Here is a 17631-nt window from a genome sequence, read left to right as displayed (position 1 = left end):
AGTAAAGTTTGGTGCTTGAAGAGTGATGGACGAAATTGGAAAGTGCATCAAATCGTAACAAGTAATAAAGTAGTAAGTTTATCGTTCTCCACAGGGATTTTCGTTCAACTTAGTAATTGCTAAAACTTATTTTAAAGGGTGAATAATAAAGTAAAATTGATTAGAATTGCAGCGCTGAATTACCTTGCCAAATGCAAGATTATGTTTTGTGATTCAAATAATTAATGGTGATTGAGGAATTCTTAGAATCCCCCCTTCGTCTTTGTTGGAATTAAAATTTAAGAAATAAATAGCTATGTCTGCTACTTACGATTTAATGAAACAAGCAGATAAAACTCTCACAAAGCTTCTCACAACAACTATTGTCGGACTAACCTAGGTTATGTACGACGTTCTCCAAAGAAGGGAGTATTTAAACAGACAAAATTCAAACCTGAAACTTCATAACCTCTATAAGAAGTGGTAATTATAAAATCCAATGGAACTAATATAATTTCGAGTAATCAATGACTATTTTTATCCTACGGATCATTCTTCAAGATTACATAGTTAGTTAACCAATTGAAAAAAGCATTAAAGAATAGGCATAATCTAATTTAAATCGGGCATAATAAACAAATAAACTCAATGAAAACTTTATTAATAATATCCAACAAATAATAAAGGGTTCATCGTGGAACCCTAATCAAGAGGTTTAGTTGCTCATGGCAACATACATCATAACAAAACAATATAAAAAACATACCCTAGAGATAACAAGATAAGGAAGAAATCCTGCCTTGAAGCTCTGATGCTTGACCCTTGACTCAAACTGTCAGTGTTCTAAATGAATAATCATGAGTGCAAGGGTATCTATTTATAGCAAATGAGTGGGTAGGGTTTAGGAGAAGAAAACTGGGTTTTTGCGCTGTTCCAGCATGGAAAACAAGTTGCAGGTAAAAATTACTCGTAGTCGGGCGCTAATAGCGCATGCAGGGGCGCTAATGGCCCCTGTAACACCCCAATTTTCGCTAGGATTATTTGTTTATTATATTTATTTAAATGTTTATGTGATGTGCTTGTTTTAGGGACTAGTGAACTTTTAAGCGATTAGGGTATTTTAGTCTTTTGGGGAGTAAGGTTATTTTGGTAATTTTAGAGTGATTGGTATTTCAAATATTTGGGCACATAAGATTTCTTAGCGAAGTTAGTAGTAACTTAGGATAATTAATAGAATAATGGAGTATGAGTAATAGTGGGAGTTTTAATGAAGTAATTATGTAGTAATATTTTATGAGTGATAAAAAGTTACTAAGCCCATTAATGAGTATGACTAAGTCCAAGAGTATATAAGTGAAGTAGTCTTTGTGAAAATTAGGTCAATGGCTCATTTGTCACAATTGATAGAAAAAAGGCAAGGTGAGAGAAGAGAGGAAAATAGAGAGAAGGAGGAAGAAAGAACAATTTCAAGAGAGAAGAAGATATAGCTTGAAGAAACTCAAGAGGGAGAGTAGATTTTGAGTTTTTAGCTTAGCTTTTGGGATTTAGAAGTAAGGATGGAGAGATTATATTTACATATTGAATTATAATAACTTTTATGATATTTGGGTCATGTTTGTCTTTGTGAAATTATGAAGTTGATATTGTTTTAAACTAATTTTCATGCTCCAATTAAGTTGCTAATTTTGGGTATACGAAAAGTGGTAGAAACTTGTCGTTGTTGTATGAAATTCAAGGTTTGATTATATAAAGTTGATAACTATGTGTTTTTAGCTTAATTTGATGGAAAACATGATTGTTGTTGTTGATTGATGAGGAATTCATGATTTATGTTCTTGCTATGTTATTGGGTATATGAAAGTGATTAAGTTAAGTTGTTGATGATGCTTTAAGTTATGTTTGCTTGAATTAAGTTGTGCTTGTTTGAATTAAGTTGTTGTTGTTGTTAAAACTTTGATGAAATGAGTGAAACTATATGAATTGTGGCATAAGTTGTTTTGAGTATTGTGAAAAGAGCTTATTTGATGTGTTTAAGCCTTGGAAAATGACTTTAAGGGTTTTGGGTGAAAGGGGAATCTCAACAAGCACTTTTGAGGTATTTTTGATGAAAATCCGAGGCCAAAACACTCAAAAATGCCCTTTTCGCAGCGCTGGCGCTTGGGTTGGGGAGCTAGGCGCCCACTTTCCGAGAGCTAGCGCTTGAGCCACCATACATGGCGATAGGCGCCCAGACAGGGGACACCAATTTTGTTGTCTCGTGTTTTGGGTGCTTGGGGGAGGTTTGGTTGGTCCCAATGCGATCTTGTGATGATGAAACCATGTTGTTTTGATGAATTAAAGTTATGTAACCATTAAAATGGGATGAATTATGGGTTTTTAAACGAACTTTGATTAAGAGTTTGAACATGAACGTAGATTAGAATGAAGTAGGGTTTTCCCAAATTGAAATGATGTTGTTATGCTTGGATTGCTGTGATAATGAACATAGAAGAAGCAAGTTGGAATGACAAAGAAGTATATGATCATGTAATTGAATTTTTGTGAAATATGTGAAAATAGACGAAATTTGGAAAAATAGACGGACTTTGGTGAAACGATGAAATAAGGCATGATAACTTGTAAATGATTATATGCTAGTATTAATATGATGAAAAATGACTGAATTGGTGATTGATATGCATATGATGTATTGAAACTAAGTGAAAATGATTGATTGTCTAGAATGTCACATTTGCTAAATATTGAGATGTTGTTTCTTTAATGTGTGGTAAATGTTTGGTGATGATTATTGATGATAATAATGATGATGATGATTAATAATTATGATGATGATAATTTTGTTGATGAACATATGTGTATAAAATGATGATGAACATATGTATCTGGAGTGATGATAGGATATTTTAATATCCAAAATGATGATGTTTATGATGATGAAGTCTTGTATGAACGTATGTGTTTGATGAGTCATATGTTCATCCATTCACGAGTCTTGGTGTTAGGATACTTCGGTATCCAGTGATGAGATTTAGGATGCTTCAGCGTGCAGTGACGCATGGATCAATCGGTAATAGACCTCCGACATCCAGAACGGTACCACATGCATGTAGAGTTGTGTCTAGAACATTGCATGCATTGAGTCAATGTGAAATATCTCATACTTGGTTATGTGAATGATGTGAATTATGTGAATGATGTGAATTATTGTGTGAATAATAGGTTGCCTTTATGGTTTACATTACCTGAAGTAATTTAGTTTTCTTTTATGGGTCGATAAGGTGAATAATAGGTTGCTTTTATGGTTTAAATTATTGTGTGTCATGTAGAATTGTGGGTATGGGTTATGTCGAATATCGTGTTTGTTGAAATTTTAGTCACACTAATATTAAATGTTTAGATCCGTCTTCTTCTCAAACTCTTGATTCTCCTATGTTGCTTGATTCAATTTCATGATTTTCATCATTGTTATTTGATTGGATTTTCAACGGATGCTTGTGTGTGCCAAAGATATTTAAGAAAACAAGCATTAGTTCGAAATTCAATCAAATAATTGTGATGAAAATAACACAACTTTTATGCAAATTGACTATAATTTTTTTTTCATTTGACTGAACATTTGTGCTTTTGCTTCACTGATTGACAAAATCGCTATGATTTTGTTGAAGCTCCAAAGTGTAGCTTTAGTCCAAATGTGCACTGAGTATGTAACCAAACATGTCTTTGCTAGACAATTTTATTATTATCCTCGTAATGTAAAATACCCAAAAATTCTAATAGAAATTAGCCCTTTAAACAATGGAATTTACCCAAAAGCACGAAAACGCTGCATTTTGTTCAGAAGGTCGTTTCCATGCAACAAAGTCTGGTCTTTTGTTGAAGGGTTAAATATGTTTTTGGTCCCTGTAAATATACCAACTTTTCATTTTAGTCCCTCTAAAATTTTCAATCACTATTTTGGTCCATATTTTTAAGCAAATTTTTGTATTTTTTTAATGAAATTGTGCAGAAATGTATAGAATATTGAAAAAATCACTTTAAAAAAATAGAATTTTTTAACAAAACATGAATTAAATATGAATTTTTTACCGCAAAAATATAAAAGTTCATATTTAATTCATGTTTTGGTAAAAAATTCTAATTTTTTTGGGGTGAAATCCTTATAATATTATACATTTTTCTGCAAAATTTTATTTAAAAATTTGAATTCTACGTAAGAGTTTACTTTAAATGAGGGACCAAAAGTGAAGATGAAATTTTTTTGAAGGCCTAAAAGTTGAAGAATTTTTTTAGAAAGATTAAAACGAAAAATTTACATATTTATACAGAGAACAAAAACATATTTAACGCACCCTACAAAAAAAAAGGGTCATGTTAACCAGTGCCCCTGCCCTAGGGGCACTGGTTAAGGAAGCCAAAAGAGAAAATTTTAAATAAAAAAAATACTTTTTCAGCTTTTAATGCACTGATTACACACCTCTCAATATAAATGTCACTATATTTGACCCGCACTGGTTAACATTTCAAAAAAAAAAAAAAATATTTAACGCTTTTGATAAATTCTCATTTTACATTACATTAGTAATAGTAAGGGCAATACCGTAGTTTCCACTAAAACTTATATATAGGCAAAACAAGGAGAACTTTCATTTTCTCCTCTCCTTCCTTTGTCTTAGAACCGTAAAAACAAACAAAAACTACTACACCATCATCTTCTTCCACCTTCAAACCATAGAAATCTTTCATGCAATTCAAGAAAAAAATCACCCAATCCATCCTAAGGCTATAATATAAACTTATAAAAATGAAGATTGAAGCTTAGAAAGACAAGATTAATCTAGGGTTTCAGAAAGAACATGGTAATTTGGGGGTTTTGAAGATAAAGAGAAGAAAAGTTGGGAATCAAGGAAATTGAGAACAAACATCAACATCATTCATCATAAGTATCAAAGGTGCGTTCCCTTCCCTTATTCCTCATTATTTTGGGATTAAGGGTTTGAATTTGGGTTTTGGGATTTTAATCTATGAATGTGAAAATCTTGGAGCATGCATGTAGTAGTATTAGCGTGATGAAATTATTGCATATGCTTTTGAGTAATTATCTCTAGTGATGTATGATTATTAATAATATATTTAGAATTATAATTGTTGCATGATGAAATTGAGTAATTAATCCTAATTATGTATGAATGATTGAATTAGAATTGAAATTTCATGTTGTTTAGATGTCTAACAGGTTAAGGGGTTATATTGAAAGACCCCGTCGTTGCAAGAACTACAAAAATACAAGTTGTAATGTTGTTATAGGTTTGTACAGCCGTGACCTTATGTTACGGCTAGTAATAATGATCTCAAGTGATTGTATGCTCTTATTTGCTTAATTCCATGTTTTGTGATGTTGATTGTACTGGTTTGTGTATTTTAAATTATGGGAAATGCTTAATGTAGCGAAAACATTTTCCCGAAAGAGTCACGAATGATGCGGCAAGTCCTTAACACAATTTTCCTTCAAAATCTTCTGATTCTGTGAATTCACATTCATCCGTGTGTAAAATGAGAGCCATTTCGCTTTGAAATATTCGACTCTCCTCCACGGTGGAACTGGCATTCCTTTCTTCTTCAGACTCTGCTTCGCCGCCTCGGATACAATAGCCACAATACTCTGTAAACGATCACATTTGCCAACAAATACGTAAGGAAGATTCTGGGGAATCATCTTGTATTCTTTTGTATATCTAGCAATCTCAAATTCTGACTTGAAATCAATGTCAATTATCAACCTTTCATTCCCATTCATCACATCTATATATTCATATTCCCCTGTTCAAATTCAAAATCATATCAGATAAATTAACATTAACAAATTCTAATATTTCAAGTATGAATTACATATAGAAATTATTCAATTAAGTACCAGCAGGATATGAAGAAGATTTTTCCCAACGCAATTAACAAACTTTCAGTAACAATTTTGTGGCAGAAACTATCTTTGCGTTTGCAGATTTTATTCTTATCAACTATCTTTGCAGTATCTGCTAGAAGATTTCTCTCAACAACGCTTCTACAAGCTACCAACCCCTGTCCAAAACGAAAAACGCGTTTTAGAAACTTTTGATTATTTTATACACCAAACAATCCTTGACTTGATAAAGCACCACTTACCTTGAGTATTTCACATGCTTCGTAAGCGCAAAAGCTGCCACGCACGTCTGATTCTTCGTCGGAGCTATCTTCACAGTTTCTGTTGAAGCAGTTACAGAAGTTTCTTCCACACTTGACAGAAGCTAAAATAGATTGTTTCTCATGATTCTCCTCGATGTAGTTCGTCACCATTTTCGCCAAACACGCCGAGCTCGGTTCAAAATCAACAGCTTCTCTGCATAAACGCGGTTCCAAACTACCACCAGTGATCTTCTCCGGTGCAGAAATTCTCAAAACACCGGAGAATTGTCGCTCGATGAGCCGCTTTAGCCGTGACTTAACAACCGGCTTAACCGGTTCAACACCGGTTCTCTCCTCATCTAACTGAAAATCAATCGGTTGAATTTTCATAGTAGCAACAGGCAAAAGCGCTTTTTACTCAATCTTTTTGCTTTTCTCTTGATCCTTTCCAATATGAAAACACATACAAGTGAATGACCCTTACATTCTGAGATCAATGGTCCATCCATCTCATTTTCCCTTCAACCTACTCTTCATTCATTACATTGTTTTATCGGCACTCCATGTCTATTTTATTTTTAAATTTATTGTAATAAAAATTGATTTGACAACATGCTTTCTTTAGTTTAGTTCATGTTGCAACCTGTTATTTTTTGTCCACAAAATATGTTTCACCTTCACTTTTTTAGGATAACCTTTTTATGAGTTTGATCATGCTACAATTACATTGTTATTACTACATCCTGTTTATTTAATTAGGAAGCAGGGTTTGTAATTGTAAACACATTGTGTGTGAAGTGAGAGAGACAGAGAGTGGTCTAGTTTTTGGGTGAAAGTGTGTAACAGGACCAAATGAAATTCTTAGTAAGGGTGTGGAGATGAAGCCTACCACAATTGCATATATTTTGGAGCTACTTCAATGTATATGTACTTGACAGTGAAGTTCAAAGTGTTTTGGGAGACAAAGGATAGATAGTAGGCATGATATGTTAGGTTTAGTGGGCAACAGGTGGTCCGGCAAGCTGTTTATAGTTATCCAATACTTTATTTTATTCTAATATGAATAAGAAGAACCAGAAAGGTTTTACAGGAATTAGTTAAGTATTTTCTTAAGCTTTTTTTTTTTTTTTTTTAATCAAGTAAATTCTTAAGCTGGTCGTGATGTTTTCACGAGATTTTCCTTCGCAATATATAGCAATGCCCTTAAAATATACATCATTAGATAAGTAGAGAGTGATAATGTAGATTTAAACTCAAGTTCTAATATTAGTGATAAGTTGATGTTTGTAGGTGCATTCAGAGACTTAGCCGGTCAATGGAACCTTTAGATTATATGGGAATATATGATTAAGGTGAAGAGATTAGTAAAGGAAATAATTAGTAAGAATGTGATTATCCATTATATGCTTGATAATAATTTTAGTATAAAGAGTAATGGATATTGATTGAACACTAACGTATGTTATGTAATTAGTCATAGAATCGGATAGATTGTCGTGTTACAAATATATACTACCTCCGTCCCTAAATATAAGACCCTTTTGAGAAAAGAAATTGTCTCTTTTTATAAGACCCCTTTGATATTTCCAAGTACATTAATTAATTATTTACCAACATACCCCTATTTATTTTATATATAAATTTTTCTTCAATCAGCATTAAATACTATTTTGAAAACATACACTAACCCTCTCTCTTAAAGGATAAAATTGTAAAAACAATATTAATTACAAACAAATTTATTATCACTTTCACTTATTATCACTTTCACTTTTCTTAATTCCCGTTATTTTTCCAAAAGGGCCCTATAATTAGGGATGGAGGTAGTAATAATTAACTAAACCATGATTTTACTAGGTTGTGGTAATCACACCTAGGCAGAGAAAGTATCTTTTAAGATTACTTGTTAAGTTTTATGCGACTAGCCAGTGTCACGGTAAAGTGAGGCAGAAATAGAAGCTAAGACAATTCTCCGGGCACAGAGGAAAGTCTTAGGTATCAGTTACGGTGTAGGCAGGCAGTGGGGCGCCACTTGCAAAGCTTTTATAGTATACTACATTGGCATAACGAATCATGTTGGGTAACCCATATCCAAATGATTTGGCACACGCAAAGAAGTGTGTTTGCATTAGTAATTACTTAATATAATGCATATATGTTATCGATCAGTTGTTTTACCAAGGGCAAAATTATATTATATTAATGAAAAGTAATGCATTTATACTTTATATTTTATAGATGTTTTTCAATGTGACATTTTGTGTTTTATCCCAATTTTGGGAACTCATTGAGCTCGTAGTATCTCATCCCACTCCGTTGAATCTTTTTCAGGTATAGGCCATTTTGGAGTTATTCGGAGCCAGATCACAGTGTCTAGAGTTAGGATTCCTCAGTTGTAGTTTAACCTCCTCCCTCTTTGTAACATGTGGCTGATTTGTATTCAAAGTCTTATTTAAGTTTTCTAACTTTGTGTTTCAAATTATGACTGCTGTGAAACACTTTTATTGATTACATTTTCGATTTAAATTTTTTTGGTTCTTACATGAATGATACATTCCTGTAGATGTTAATTATAATGAATACACATGACTGTAGAAGAAGTGTTAGACATGAATGTCTTATTGTCCTTTGAGGAGAAAATGTACTAGTTTTATATTTTTCCTTTTCTTTCCATGTTTCTGTTAAATCAGTAAAAAATGTGGGAAGTATATTCATTTTGACATGCAAACCACTTTTCAAATTAGATGATACAAGAAAATGAGATGAGAATTTTTAAATAAGACATAATCTTATTCCAGATAATATTTGATTCTGAAGGAAATTGATTCACTCTACATTGATCAGCATCGGACTCCTACTTCTATAATTTTGCTGGTTCGTGACCTCTCCAACAGAAATCTCACTCAAGAACACTGAACAATGCTGGGATTTTCATTTGGAGAAATATTTCTGTTGCTGGGAGCTACTGCTGCTGTGATTGGTTGGTTCATGTTATTCTTACTTCTGTTTATCATAAGGAAAATTCAATAGTAATGCTTTAAATTGCTTATCCGGAAAATGAATGTGCAATAGGTCCAAAGGATTTGCCAATGATATCCAGAACAGCAGGGAGGCTAGCTGGACGGGCAGTTGGATATGTACAATTGGCCCGTGGACAGTTTGATTCTGTTATGCAGCGATCTCAAGTTAACCAGGTACTCTCCCTTTCTACGATCAACTTATAATTCACATGGATTTGTTTCATTAGGTCTTTTACTTTTTATCGAGTGAGTCCTAATATTAATTGTTAATGACTTAATGTGTTACATTTGGTTTCTTGCTAAAAAATTGGCAAAATATAACCATGGAAAAAATTCATTTTAAATTTTTTTCCTGAAATTTCTAAATGAAGAAAATGTTGACTGTGATTTGTTTTGAAAAAAGATTATGATTTTTTTGGCATTTTGGAGTCCCAACTACATGCGATTCACTTTGAATTTGATAGACAATAATATCAAGTAAGATTTTAAAAGTTAGGAACATCATAACATCAAGGATTGCCTGTCCATACTAAAACGTGGTAAAGTCCTTCCATTTTTTTTTTTAAAAAAAAACTATGTTCTAATTACCAACATATGTTGTATTTTAGGTTCATAAGGAACTTCAGGAAACAATGGCACAGCTAGAGGCCATTCGTCATGAAATTGGAAGCATATCATTCATAAATCCTGGCCCATCAACTCGGAGGCATGATAATCTTGACCAGGCATCTATCTCAGATGGTATTGTTTACGCTGCTGCACAATTTAATCTAAAACATATGATAGAATACAAAAATTTTACCGATACAATTGCCGAGATTTTGTATAACCATGTTATTGTTTATTGTTGCATATATAGACGACAGAAAACCTGAATATGCTGGGGTGAATAACTCAATATCCTCTCATACCAAGGTTTATTGACCAGATACAACCTGATAATTTTATAGTATGTACTGCTCTAGGAACTGTGTTTTCTTACGTGTATATATTTATTTCTAGGATTCAACTTCATTGCCATCCAAATCATTAAATATGCAAAGTCAACACTACAAGAAAACAGGCAAATTAAGACGGAACGTCGTGACGGAATTTTATTTCCGTCCCAAATTAATTAAAGCAGGACGGAATTTGCGACACTTTTGTGTTATAAATATTTTGTTTTAATTTATATATATATTTGGGACGGATTAATATTTCTGTCGCGAATTTGGGACGGAAATATTTATTTCCGTCACAACTTGGTCTATTTTAATCCAAAAATGTTGTAGAAATTGTTGGAGGGAATATTTTTTTGATGAATAATGTGGGCGGGAAACTTGGCGCCACTTTATTATTATTAGTTTTTATTATTTTTAATTTTTTATTATTATTTATTATTTTCCTAAAAAAAATAACATAAAGATAAGTTAAAAAAATATATGAACGGAAATCCAATCCATCCATATTATATCCATATACACACAAAACACAATCCATCTATAACAAAAAAAAAAAAAAAACAAAATCACAATCTCAATCCCTAACAAATCGATCTCTCTCTCAAAGCTCTCAGCACAAAGCTCTCTCTTTCAATCTAACGATGAAGATAACCCATAACCCTCCATAAATTCCAGCTTGCTTCTCAGTCGTTCAATCGCTCTCTCTCTCTCTCTCTCGTTCAATCGCTCTCAGCTTCTCAGTCCAGTTGCTTTCTTGTTCTCAGTTCAACTTCACAGTTCTTTGCAATTTCAGGTTTGAAATTATCTCTCTTTCTCAGGCTCTTTCCTCAATATAGGTGATATTCTTTTTTATTTTTGTTAACTTATTTCTCTTTAATGATTTTTTTGATTTTGATGAAATGGGTTTGTTGAAATTTTGATTATTTTTGTTAACTTATTTCTCTTTAATGAATTTTCTGATTTTGATGAAATGGGTTTGTTGAAATTTTGATTTTTGGTAAAAGAGTTTGTGTTTTTGTTTCTGGTAATAAGATCCTTTAATTTGACAGAAAATGCAGAGTAGCTATTAACTTGTACTCGATATGGATTTGAATGTTTGAGGGAAGAAAGAGGTTTTTTGTTTGTTGAATATGACTATTATATTTACCACAAAAAAAAAAAAATATGAGTGTTAAGATTAAGATACGTATCCAATGAACAAAAGAAAAAATGTTGAAGGCTTTTATGATAGCTAAAAAGTGGTACACCTCTTTAATTTTTGCTGCAGTCATATGCAGTTGATTTGCATACATTGGCACTGTCTTTATAATCTGCAAATTGATAAGTTGGTTCTCATGTTTAAAGTACATTTATTTCTTCCTCTAGTGAAGTGTTTTCTTCCTCTTCTTTGAAGAAACATTAATCTGCTGCATAGTTTCAAAGGAATACATTTTTGTGGTTGTTCTCGTTATATCATTTGTTTTCGTTATCTGCAAAAATAAACTTACATGTGAATAGATTAAGTGAGGGGTCTGTTTTAATAAATTAATAGTGTCGGAGGTTTATATTTGGTGGTCTGTTTTGGTTTTTCTGTAGGCATGTGTTGGTATGTTTGTGGGACAGAATCATATTATCATATATGAATATGATCATATATATATGGCTTTGGTTGAAGAAACTGAGATTCTTAGATTCTAACTAACTACTTCTGCAAAAGATATATATCAGTGGTGGATGAATGGATTCTGTTTTTTATTTTTTTTTATTTTTTATCAACTATAAATAAATACTATAGGATAAAAATAAGATGGCATAGTTTGTTTTTTATGTGGTAGTTTAACTACTGTGAAGCTTTGTTAGTTTATTTCTTGTACATGATAATAATGGAGAATGGAGAGCCTTCATCACGCACAAAGACTTTGAATATATACTTTTCAGGAAAAGACTTTGAATATATAACTTTCTTATGTATACATATTTTAATTCATGTACTTGCAGGGAGGCTGTGGTTTTTAAGTTTATGTTCACTCTAGTTTGGTGTTGACTTTTGTGTGCTTCTCAGATTTTTTTTTGATGATGCATCCATTTTATTTTCTCATACAATGTTTTCTATTGAAAGCTTTATTATTAATTAATTATCTTAAGTAGTGTAAGTGTTTGGTGTTTAGGCAATGGATGTGTCTGCACATAGAGAATGGATGTATAATAGGGTTCTACCTGATGGAGTGGGACTGAAAAATACCTTTTATGAGGGTGTAGAAATTTTTATTTTGCATGCTTGTCAATTAGATCAATTTAAGAATGAAGGAACAATTCGATGTCCATGCTTGATCTGTGATTGTCTAAACAGCGAAATTCCAGATGAAGTGAGAGATCACTTATATAAGAAAGGGTTTAGGACAAATTATTTTTATTGGACATCACATGGGGAAGAAATACCTGCATCGGTTCCTTTAACACAACCTGCACCATCTGTTTTTGGGAAAAATGACTGTAGAGAAAACTTAACATCATATGAGCAGATGGTAATGGATGTGGCAGGTCCAAGTTTTTCCCCCAATGATGAAAAAAGTATGGAGGAGACACCCAATGAAGAGACTCAAGCTTTCTATAATCTTTTGGCTGCCTCACAATCACCTTTGTTTGAGGGGTGCAGTAGTCACTCAGAGTTGTCTGCTTCATTAGAATTGTCGGAGGTTCATTGCACACCCAAGGATCTAAGAATCAACTAAAGCATGAACTTGAATTGGTAATTTCTATTTTAATTATGATAATATCTTAACTTGTTTACTTTTAATATACTTACAATTTGTATGTCTCTAAACAAGTGCAGAACAAAAGGTTAGGAAGAATTCCACACAAGGGCGAACTGTTCAAAAAATGTCACACCAGGAAGGGGTCACAAACCTTTGTTGATAAGAGATCAACTGATGCATATGTGAGTATCAAGTTATTGGCTTTAATTTTACTTGGTTTGTGTAAGTAGAAAAAAAGTCAACTTTGTTTTGAGCAGCCGTGATTCTGTTTTCTCTATGCAGCCGTGATTCTGTTTTCTCTATGCAGCCGTGATTCTGTTTTGAGCATCAACTTTGTGCTTGCTTGACAGATATATTATCGGCGACTGTGGCCTTTATCTACTTTAGTTTTTGGCTTGCATTTATGTTTGGTGTTTGGTGCTTTTTTGTTATTGCAGTACTGGTGGTTTGGATAGATTGTATGAATCTAGTAATGTATGACTGAAATGCACTCCGATCTGTTTATTTTTTCTATATGCAGCCGTGATTCTGTTTTGAGCATAAACTTTGTGCTTGCTTGACAGATATATCTACTTTAGTTTTTGGCTTGCATTTATGTTTGGTGTTTGGTGCTTTTTTGTTATTGCAGTACTGGTGGTTTGGATAGATTGTATGAATCTGGTAATGTATGAGGTTGATGTAGTTGTTTTTTAGTAATTGAATGACTTGTTTTAGGACTCATGTATTGCCTTTATAATTTGGTTTGTTGGGATGTTCTCTTTAGGTACAATGCAGTGTTCCATCCTTAATTTGCCTTCTTAAACTGTGTTGCTTGTTAGACTATCTTATTTATTCAATTATTTATTTTTCAGAAAAACTTTCTAAATCTCTGTTCACAAGCTGAGTCTCAACCTCATCCTTCTGAGGCTGGTAATGATGAGAGTGGTACTCAACCCAAGCCTATTGATTATGATACACTAATGATTGAAGCTGTTGGAGGAAGAAATGCAAAGGGTAGAGTATATGGGCTTGGTTTGGATGGCAGCATGCGCACCCGTGGCTCAACTTCTAAATCCAATAAATATTCAAATTATACTGAAATTGCACGTGGTATGAGTGGAGAGGTTGAGGCGCGTTTAAGGCAAAAAATTGCAGAGCAACAACAAACAATCAATTCCATTAAGGCTCGTCAAAACAAAATGATTGCCGCATTGGCTAAACATGCAAATATAGATTTGGATTTAATGGATTTAGATGAAGATGATCACTCTGATGATAATGCTACTCGTGGAAGCAATGCAAATGTTGGTGCTGATGTGGAAGAATGATATTGATGGTATATGAATGTAGGAAACAGTTTGATATTTTGTAGGCACTTTCTAGTTATTAGAACTTTAACCATTTTGGGTGTTGAGAAAATAGTTTGATATTTGTTGTTATTTTTGGATGGTTATGTGCTAAGTTAATGATGAAACAATTTATATTTACTAATGATTTGTAGTATCAAATTTGGAACATGATGATATACACAGGTTAATGTGCATCATATAAATATATATTAAATTTTTGGGAGAATTTTAAAAATTGCATAAAATTTATTTGTGACAGAATATTTTAAATAATTCTGTCCCAAATGATATATTAAAAAATAAATTAGATTTACATTAATTTCATTTTGTCCCAAACTCTGTCACAACATTGGGACGGAATAAAATTATTCTGTCGCAATCATGGGACGGAAACAAAGATGTGTGAAAAAACAAATAATTTCATTCCGTCCCACATTCCGTCCCAAATATGTGACGGACGAAATAATTCCGTCCCCAACAGATTGCGACAACACTATTTGTGACGAACGAAAATTGTCCCAATTTCCGTCCCAGATTTCAATTGGGACGGATATTTACACTATTGTGCGACGAAATATTCCGTCCCAGATCAGTGTTTTTCTTGTAGTGCAAGCAACTGCTTATGCAAGTTTGGCACAGGCCCCTGCCGTAAAGAATGGTTCATCGGCAAATAGCACTGAAGTTGAGGATGTTAAAGTTGGTCTGCAGCTTATTGTCATGCCAGTTTCTGCTGAAAATACTGGACTCTTACCAAATCGCGGGGGTAATAATAATTTTTGCTGTGTAGTTGGTATACCTTAATATGATTGTCTGATATCTGCGTTGCATACTATTTTATAGAGATTTTTACTCAACTTTCTTATATTTACAGTTTCTGCATGTATTGTGATCCTGTGATGTTTATGGCTTTCTTTCTGTCTTTCAATACATGCATATGTACAGGCACTAAAATACGCATGCAAAGATGTTTTCAGATCTGACTTTGTTCATGTATAATTATTAATTTATGAACTATATTTTGTTATTCAAAAGGTCCGGAAGTTAAGGTTTTTGCTTGAACTTCGTTCATTGTTTATACTTTGGCTCATTTGGCATATACTAGAAAACCAGAAGATTATAAAAATTGTGTTTATTTCTTTCTGAAAAGCATAAATTCCTTCTTTTCATTATTTATTAGTAAATGCACGGTAGCTTTATGTCTTTTCTGTTATTGATTAACAAGTCCTAGCTGTAATCTAAATTATTGATGGGTTTCTGTTTGCTTATAATGATATCTGATTTGAAACAAGCTTTGGTTGTATTAGGAGCTGATTTGAAAGGATCTGACATAGTTCAAGAAGCAATTTTGGAGGCAGAGGTAGCTCATAATGCAAAGGAATTCTTTTCACAGCCCCAAAATCAAATATGAGTGAGAGGGTAATCCTAAATAATACCTTAATTTTTCTAGATGTTAGCATTTGTAGATTCACAATGATGCATATTTAGTGTATATTTTAGCTTGAAGGTATTGGTTGATGCATTGTCATTTCTTTAAGTAATAAGTTACTAGTTCTTTCTTTAAAAAAAAGAGTTACCAGTTCTTGTTCTTCAGGACAGAAAATCTCAAGGAATGCTTGTGTTTTTAACTAGGATTCATACATTTATTCTGTCCAAAAATGATATACGTAGCGATTAATTCATTGTATTTAATCTCTTTTGAATAAGATATGACTCATGCAAATTTTTGATGTTGATAATCATGCTTCACAGTTCACACTATCTACCACTGAGCACTTTCCATTCCCTAACACTCAGCCACTGTTTAGCACATTCCTTACTCATGAATAAATCTAATGCTCTACGGGTCGAATTAAGATTGAATATATTTAAGACGACACCAAGTAGGTTCCAAGGACAATTGACATAATATTTTATGACCATTGTTTGATTGAGTAAATGTTGAATGTGAAAGATTGATTTTTTATTTATTTTTTACAATTATTAGTATTTTACCGTATATTCAAATTCAAAACACGATTCTTAAAATAATTCTTTACCACTAGATTTCTATCTAAAATAACAAATATTAAATTGAATATTTTGTTTATAAAAGCAGCTTCTTAATAATTTCTTTTGGTAGAGTGAGAAAAAGCAAAACAAAAACAAAAATGGACAAGGTTCAGCTGGGAGCATCAAGCCTTAGCATAGATTCAAACTCGGAAGGAACATGATAAGAAGTTACACTTAGCTTTGAAGAGCACCTAAACTTCGCCAAGAAATTCGTGCAACAATTTCCCTCTCTAAACACAAGTTTCGTTACTAATTTAATATAACTAACAATTGTATACAAAAACATAGCTAACAATTAGATGTTATGGGTGAGTAAGTGACGAGTTGAGATGTGTTATACTCGATCATAAAATGTCTCTAGATTTTGGTCTAGCCAACTCTTTAACCTTAACCCGTTTTTAGAACTTTGGAGGTTCAAAGGAATTGACATAGGACAAGCCTTAAGAGTTGGATTGTGTCGTGCTCATCCCTACCCTCCAGCACTTCCACAACCATCCACCATCGCTTCCTTGTCTATCAACTTTCTGTCATTGTCATTCGAATAATTGAGGGAGAAGCTGGGGTTAAAAATGTGTCCATGACAAGCATTATTGTTTGACAAATGAGGGCAAAGGCGAGCAATGACATAAATGCTTGTAAATCTTATAAATCTCGTCTTTTTAGGGATACTTGAGATATTGTAAATAGACATTGAGATATTGTATACGATTTCAATTTACTTAATTTTTAACTAAGATTTTGAAATAGATTATTCATTTGACATCAAACGTCAATTAAATGTAATCAAGTGTCTGAATTCAAATGATTAATGAACTTCAGTCAAGATTGAATCGATTGATTTTTTCGAATTCTATATTTAGTAGAATAATGTTTGATTAAATTTTTCTTGCCTTGTATCAAAGTTCTAATAATTATGATCATTTTTCTGTGAAAATTGAAGGGTTAAAACAAAATAATGAGGCAACCAAATGGTTTTTATTTTTATTTTTTGAAGGAAGGCAACCAAATGGTTTAAAATTAATTTTTTTTTTTTTTTGAAGAAACTAAATAGCCCACCCAAATTGGCACCGGAGAGAATCGAACCTGAGACCTTGCGGAGGAGCGCACTCCCAAGACCCAAGCCAATACCACCAGGCCAACCCAAGTGAGTTGTTTAAAATTAATTTCTAAATGTGAACCTTTTAATTATTTATTTGTAAAGGTCGCTGAAACATTTGTAAAAAAAAAAAAAACAATTTTGTGATATTTTTATAAAAAAAACACAATTTTGTGATACATTTCTTTCCAACTATTTTTTTAAGAAAGTATTCTATTCTATTCTATAAATGTAAAATAGAAACTTAATTTTAATTTTCTTCCATTAAAAAACAATGAAGTGCATGTTTAGTTATGCGGCGACAAGAACTGATTAGACTAATAA

The 17631-nt window shown here is 32.6% G+C and overlaps 3 protein-coding genes across 13 annotated transcripts; 2 read left to right on the top strand and 1 right to left on the bottom strand.

Annotated features, from left to right (window-relative positions):
* Positions 1-4586: 4586 nt before the first annotated feature.
* On the top strand, positions 4587-17062 carry LOC146956459 (uncharacterized). Of its 9 annotated transcripts, none has more exons than XM_085728972.1 (9): positions 4592-4928; positions 8956-9118; positions 9211-9332; positions 9767-9899; positions 10018-10073; positions 10161-10200; positions 14770-14925; positions 15467-15578; positions 16282-17062. In XM_085728972.1, exons 2-8 carry the CDS (start codon positions 9058-9060, stop codon positions 15568-15570), a joined length of 672 nt encoding a protein of 223 aa, XP_085585098.1. In that variant the 5' UTR covers positions 4592-4928; positions 8956-9057; the 3' UTR covers positions 15571-15578; positions 16282-17062. The 9 variants fall into 9 exon arrangements, with proteins under 9 accessions (XP_085585125.1, XP_085585120.1, XP_085585098.1 ...); XM_085728997.1 differs by lacking the exon at positions 16282-17062 and adding an exon at positions 8470-8516 and having other exon boundaries at positions 4627-4928; positions 8983-9118; positions 15467-15898; XM_085728977.1 differs by lacking the exon at positions 16282-17062 and adding an exon at positions 8470-8516 and having other exon boundaries at positions 4627-4928; positions 15467-15898.
* LOC146956461 (uncharacterized) lies at positions 4942-7517 on the bottom strand. The gene is made up of 3 exons (XM_085749359.1): positions 6139-7517; positions 5895-6054; positions 4942-5796 (listed from the first exon to the last, which is right to left on the bottom strand). Exons 1-3 carry the CDS (start codon positions 6526-6528, stop codon positions 5447-5449), a joined length of 900 nt encoding a protein of 299 aa, XP_085605485.1. The 5' UTR covers positions 6529-7517; the 3' UTR covers positions 4942-5446.
* Positions 10668-14304, top strand: LOC146956460 (uncharacterized). Of its 3 annotated transcripts, none has more exons than XM_085729012.1 (3): positions 10822-10892; positions 12912-13016; positions 13686-14304. In XM_085729012.1, the coding sequence occupies exon 3, from the start codon at positions 13794-13796 to the stop codon at positions 14139-14141; it is 348 nt and encodes a 115-aa protein (XP_085585138.1). In that variant the 5' UTR covers positions 10822-10892; positions 12912-13016; positions 13686-13793; the 3' UTR covers positions 14142-14304. The 3 variants fall into 3 exon arrangements, with proteins under 3 accessions (XP_085585133.1, XP_085585138.1, XP_085585129.1); XM_085729003.1 differs by lacking the exon at positions 10822-10892 and adding an exon at positions 11019-12827; XM_085729007.1 differs by lacking the exon at positions 12912-13016 and having other exon boundaries at positions 10668-10892.
* Positions 17063-17631: the final 569 nt, after the last annotated feature.

The sequence above is a fragment of the Medicago sativa genome, chromosome 1 (genome assembly GCF_051527215.1).
Source record: "Medicago sativa cultivar Bolivia chromosome 1, Bolivia_mono, whole genome shotgun sequence".
Taxonomy (NCBI): Eukaryota; Viridiplantae; Streptophyta; class Magnoliopsida; order Fabales; family Fabaceae; genus Medicago; species Medicago sativa.
Note: the sequence above shows the minus strand (reverse complement) of the source record. Positions and strands in the feature narration are given on the sequence as shown.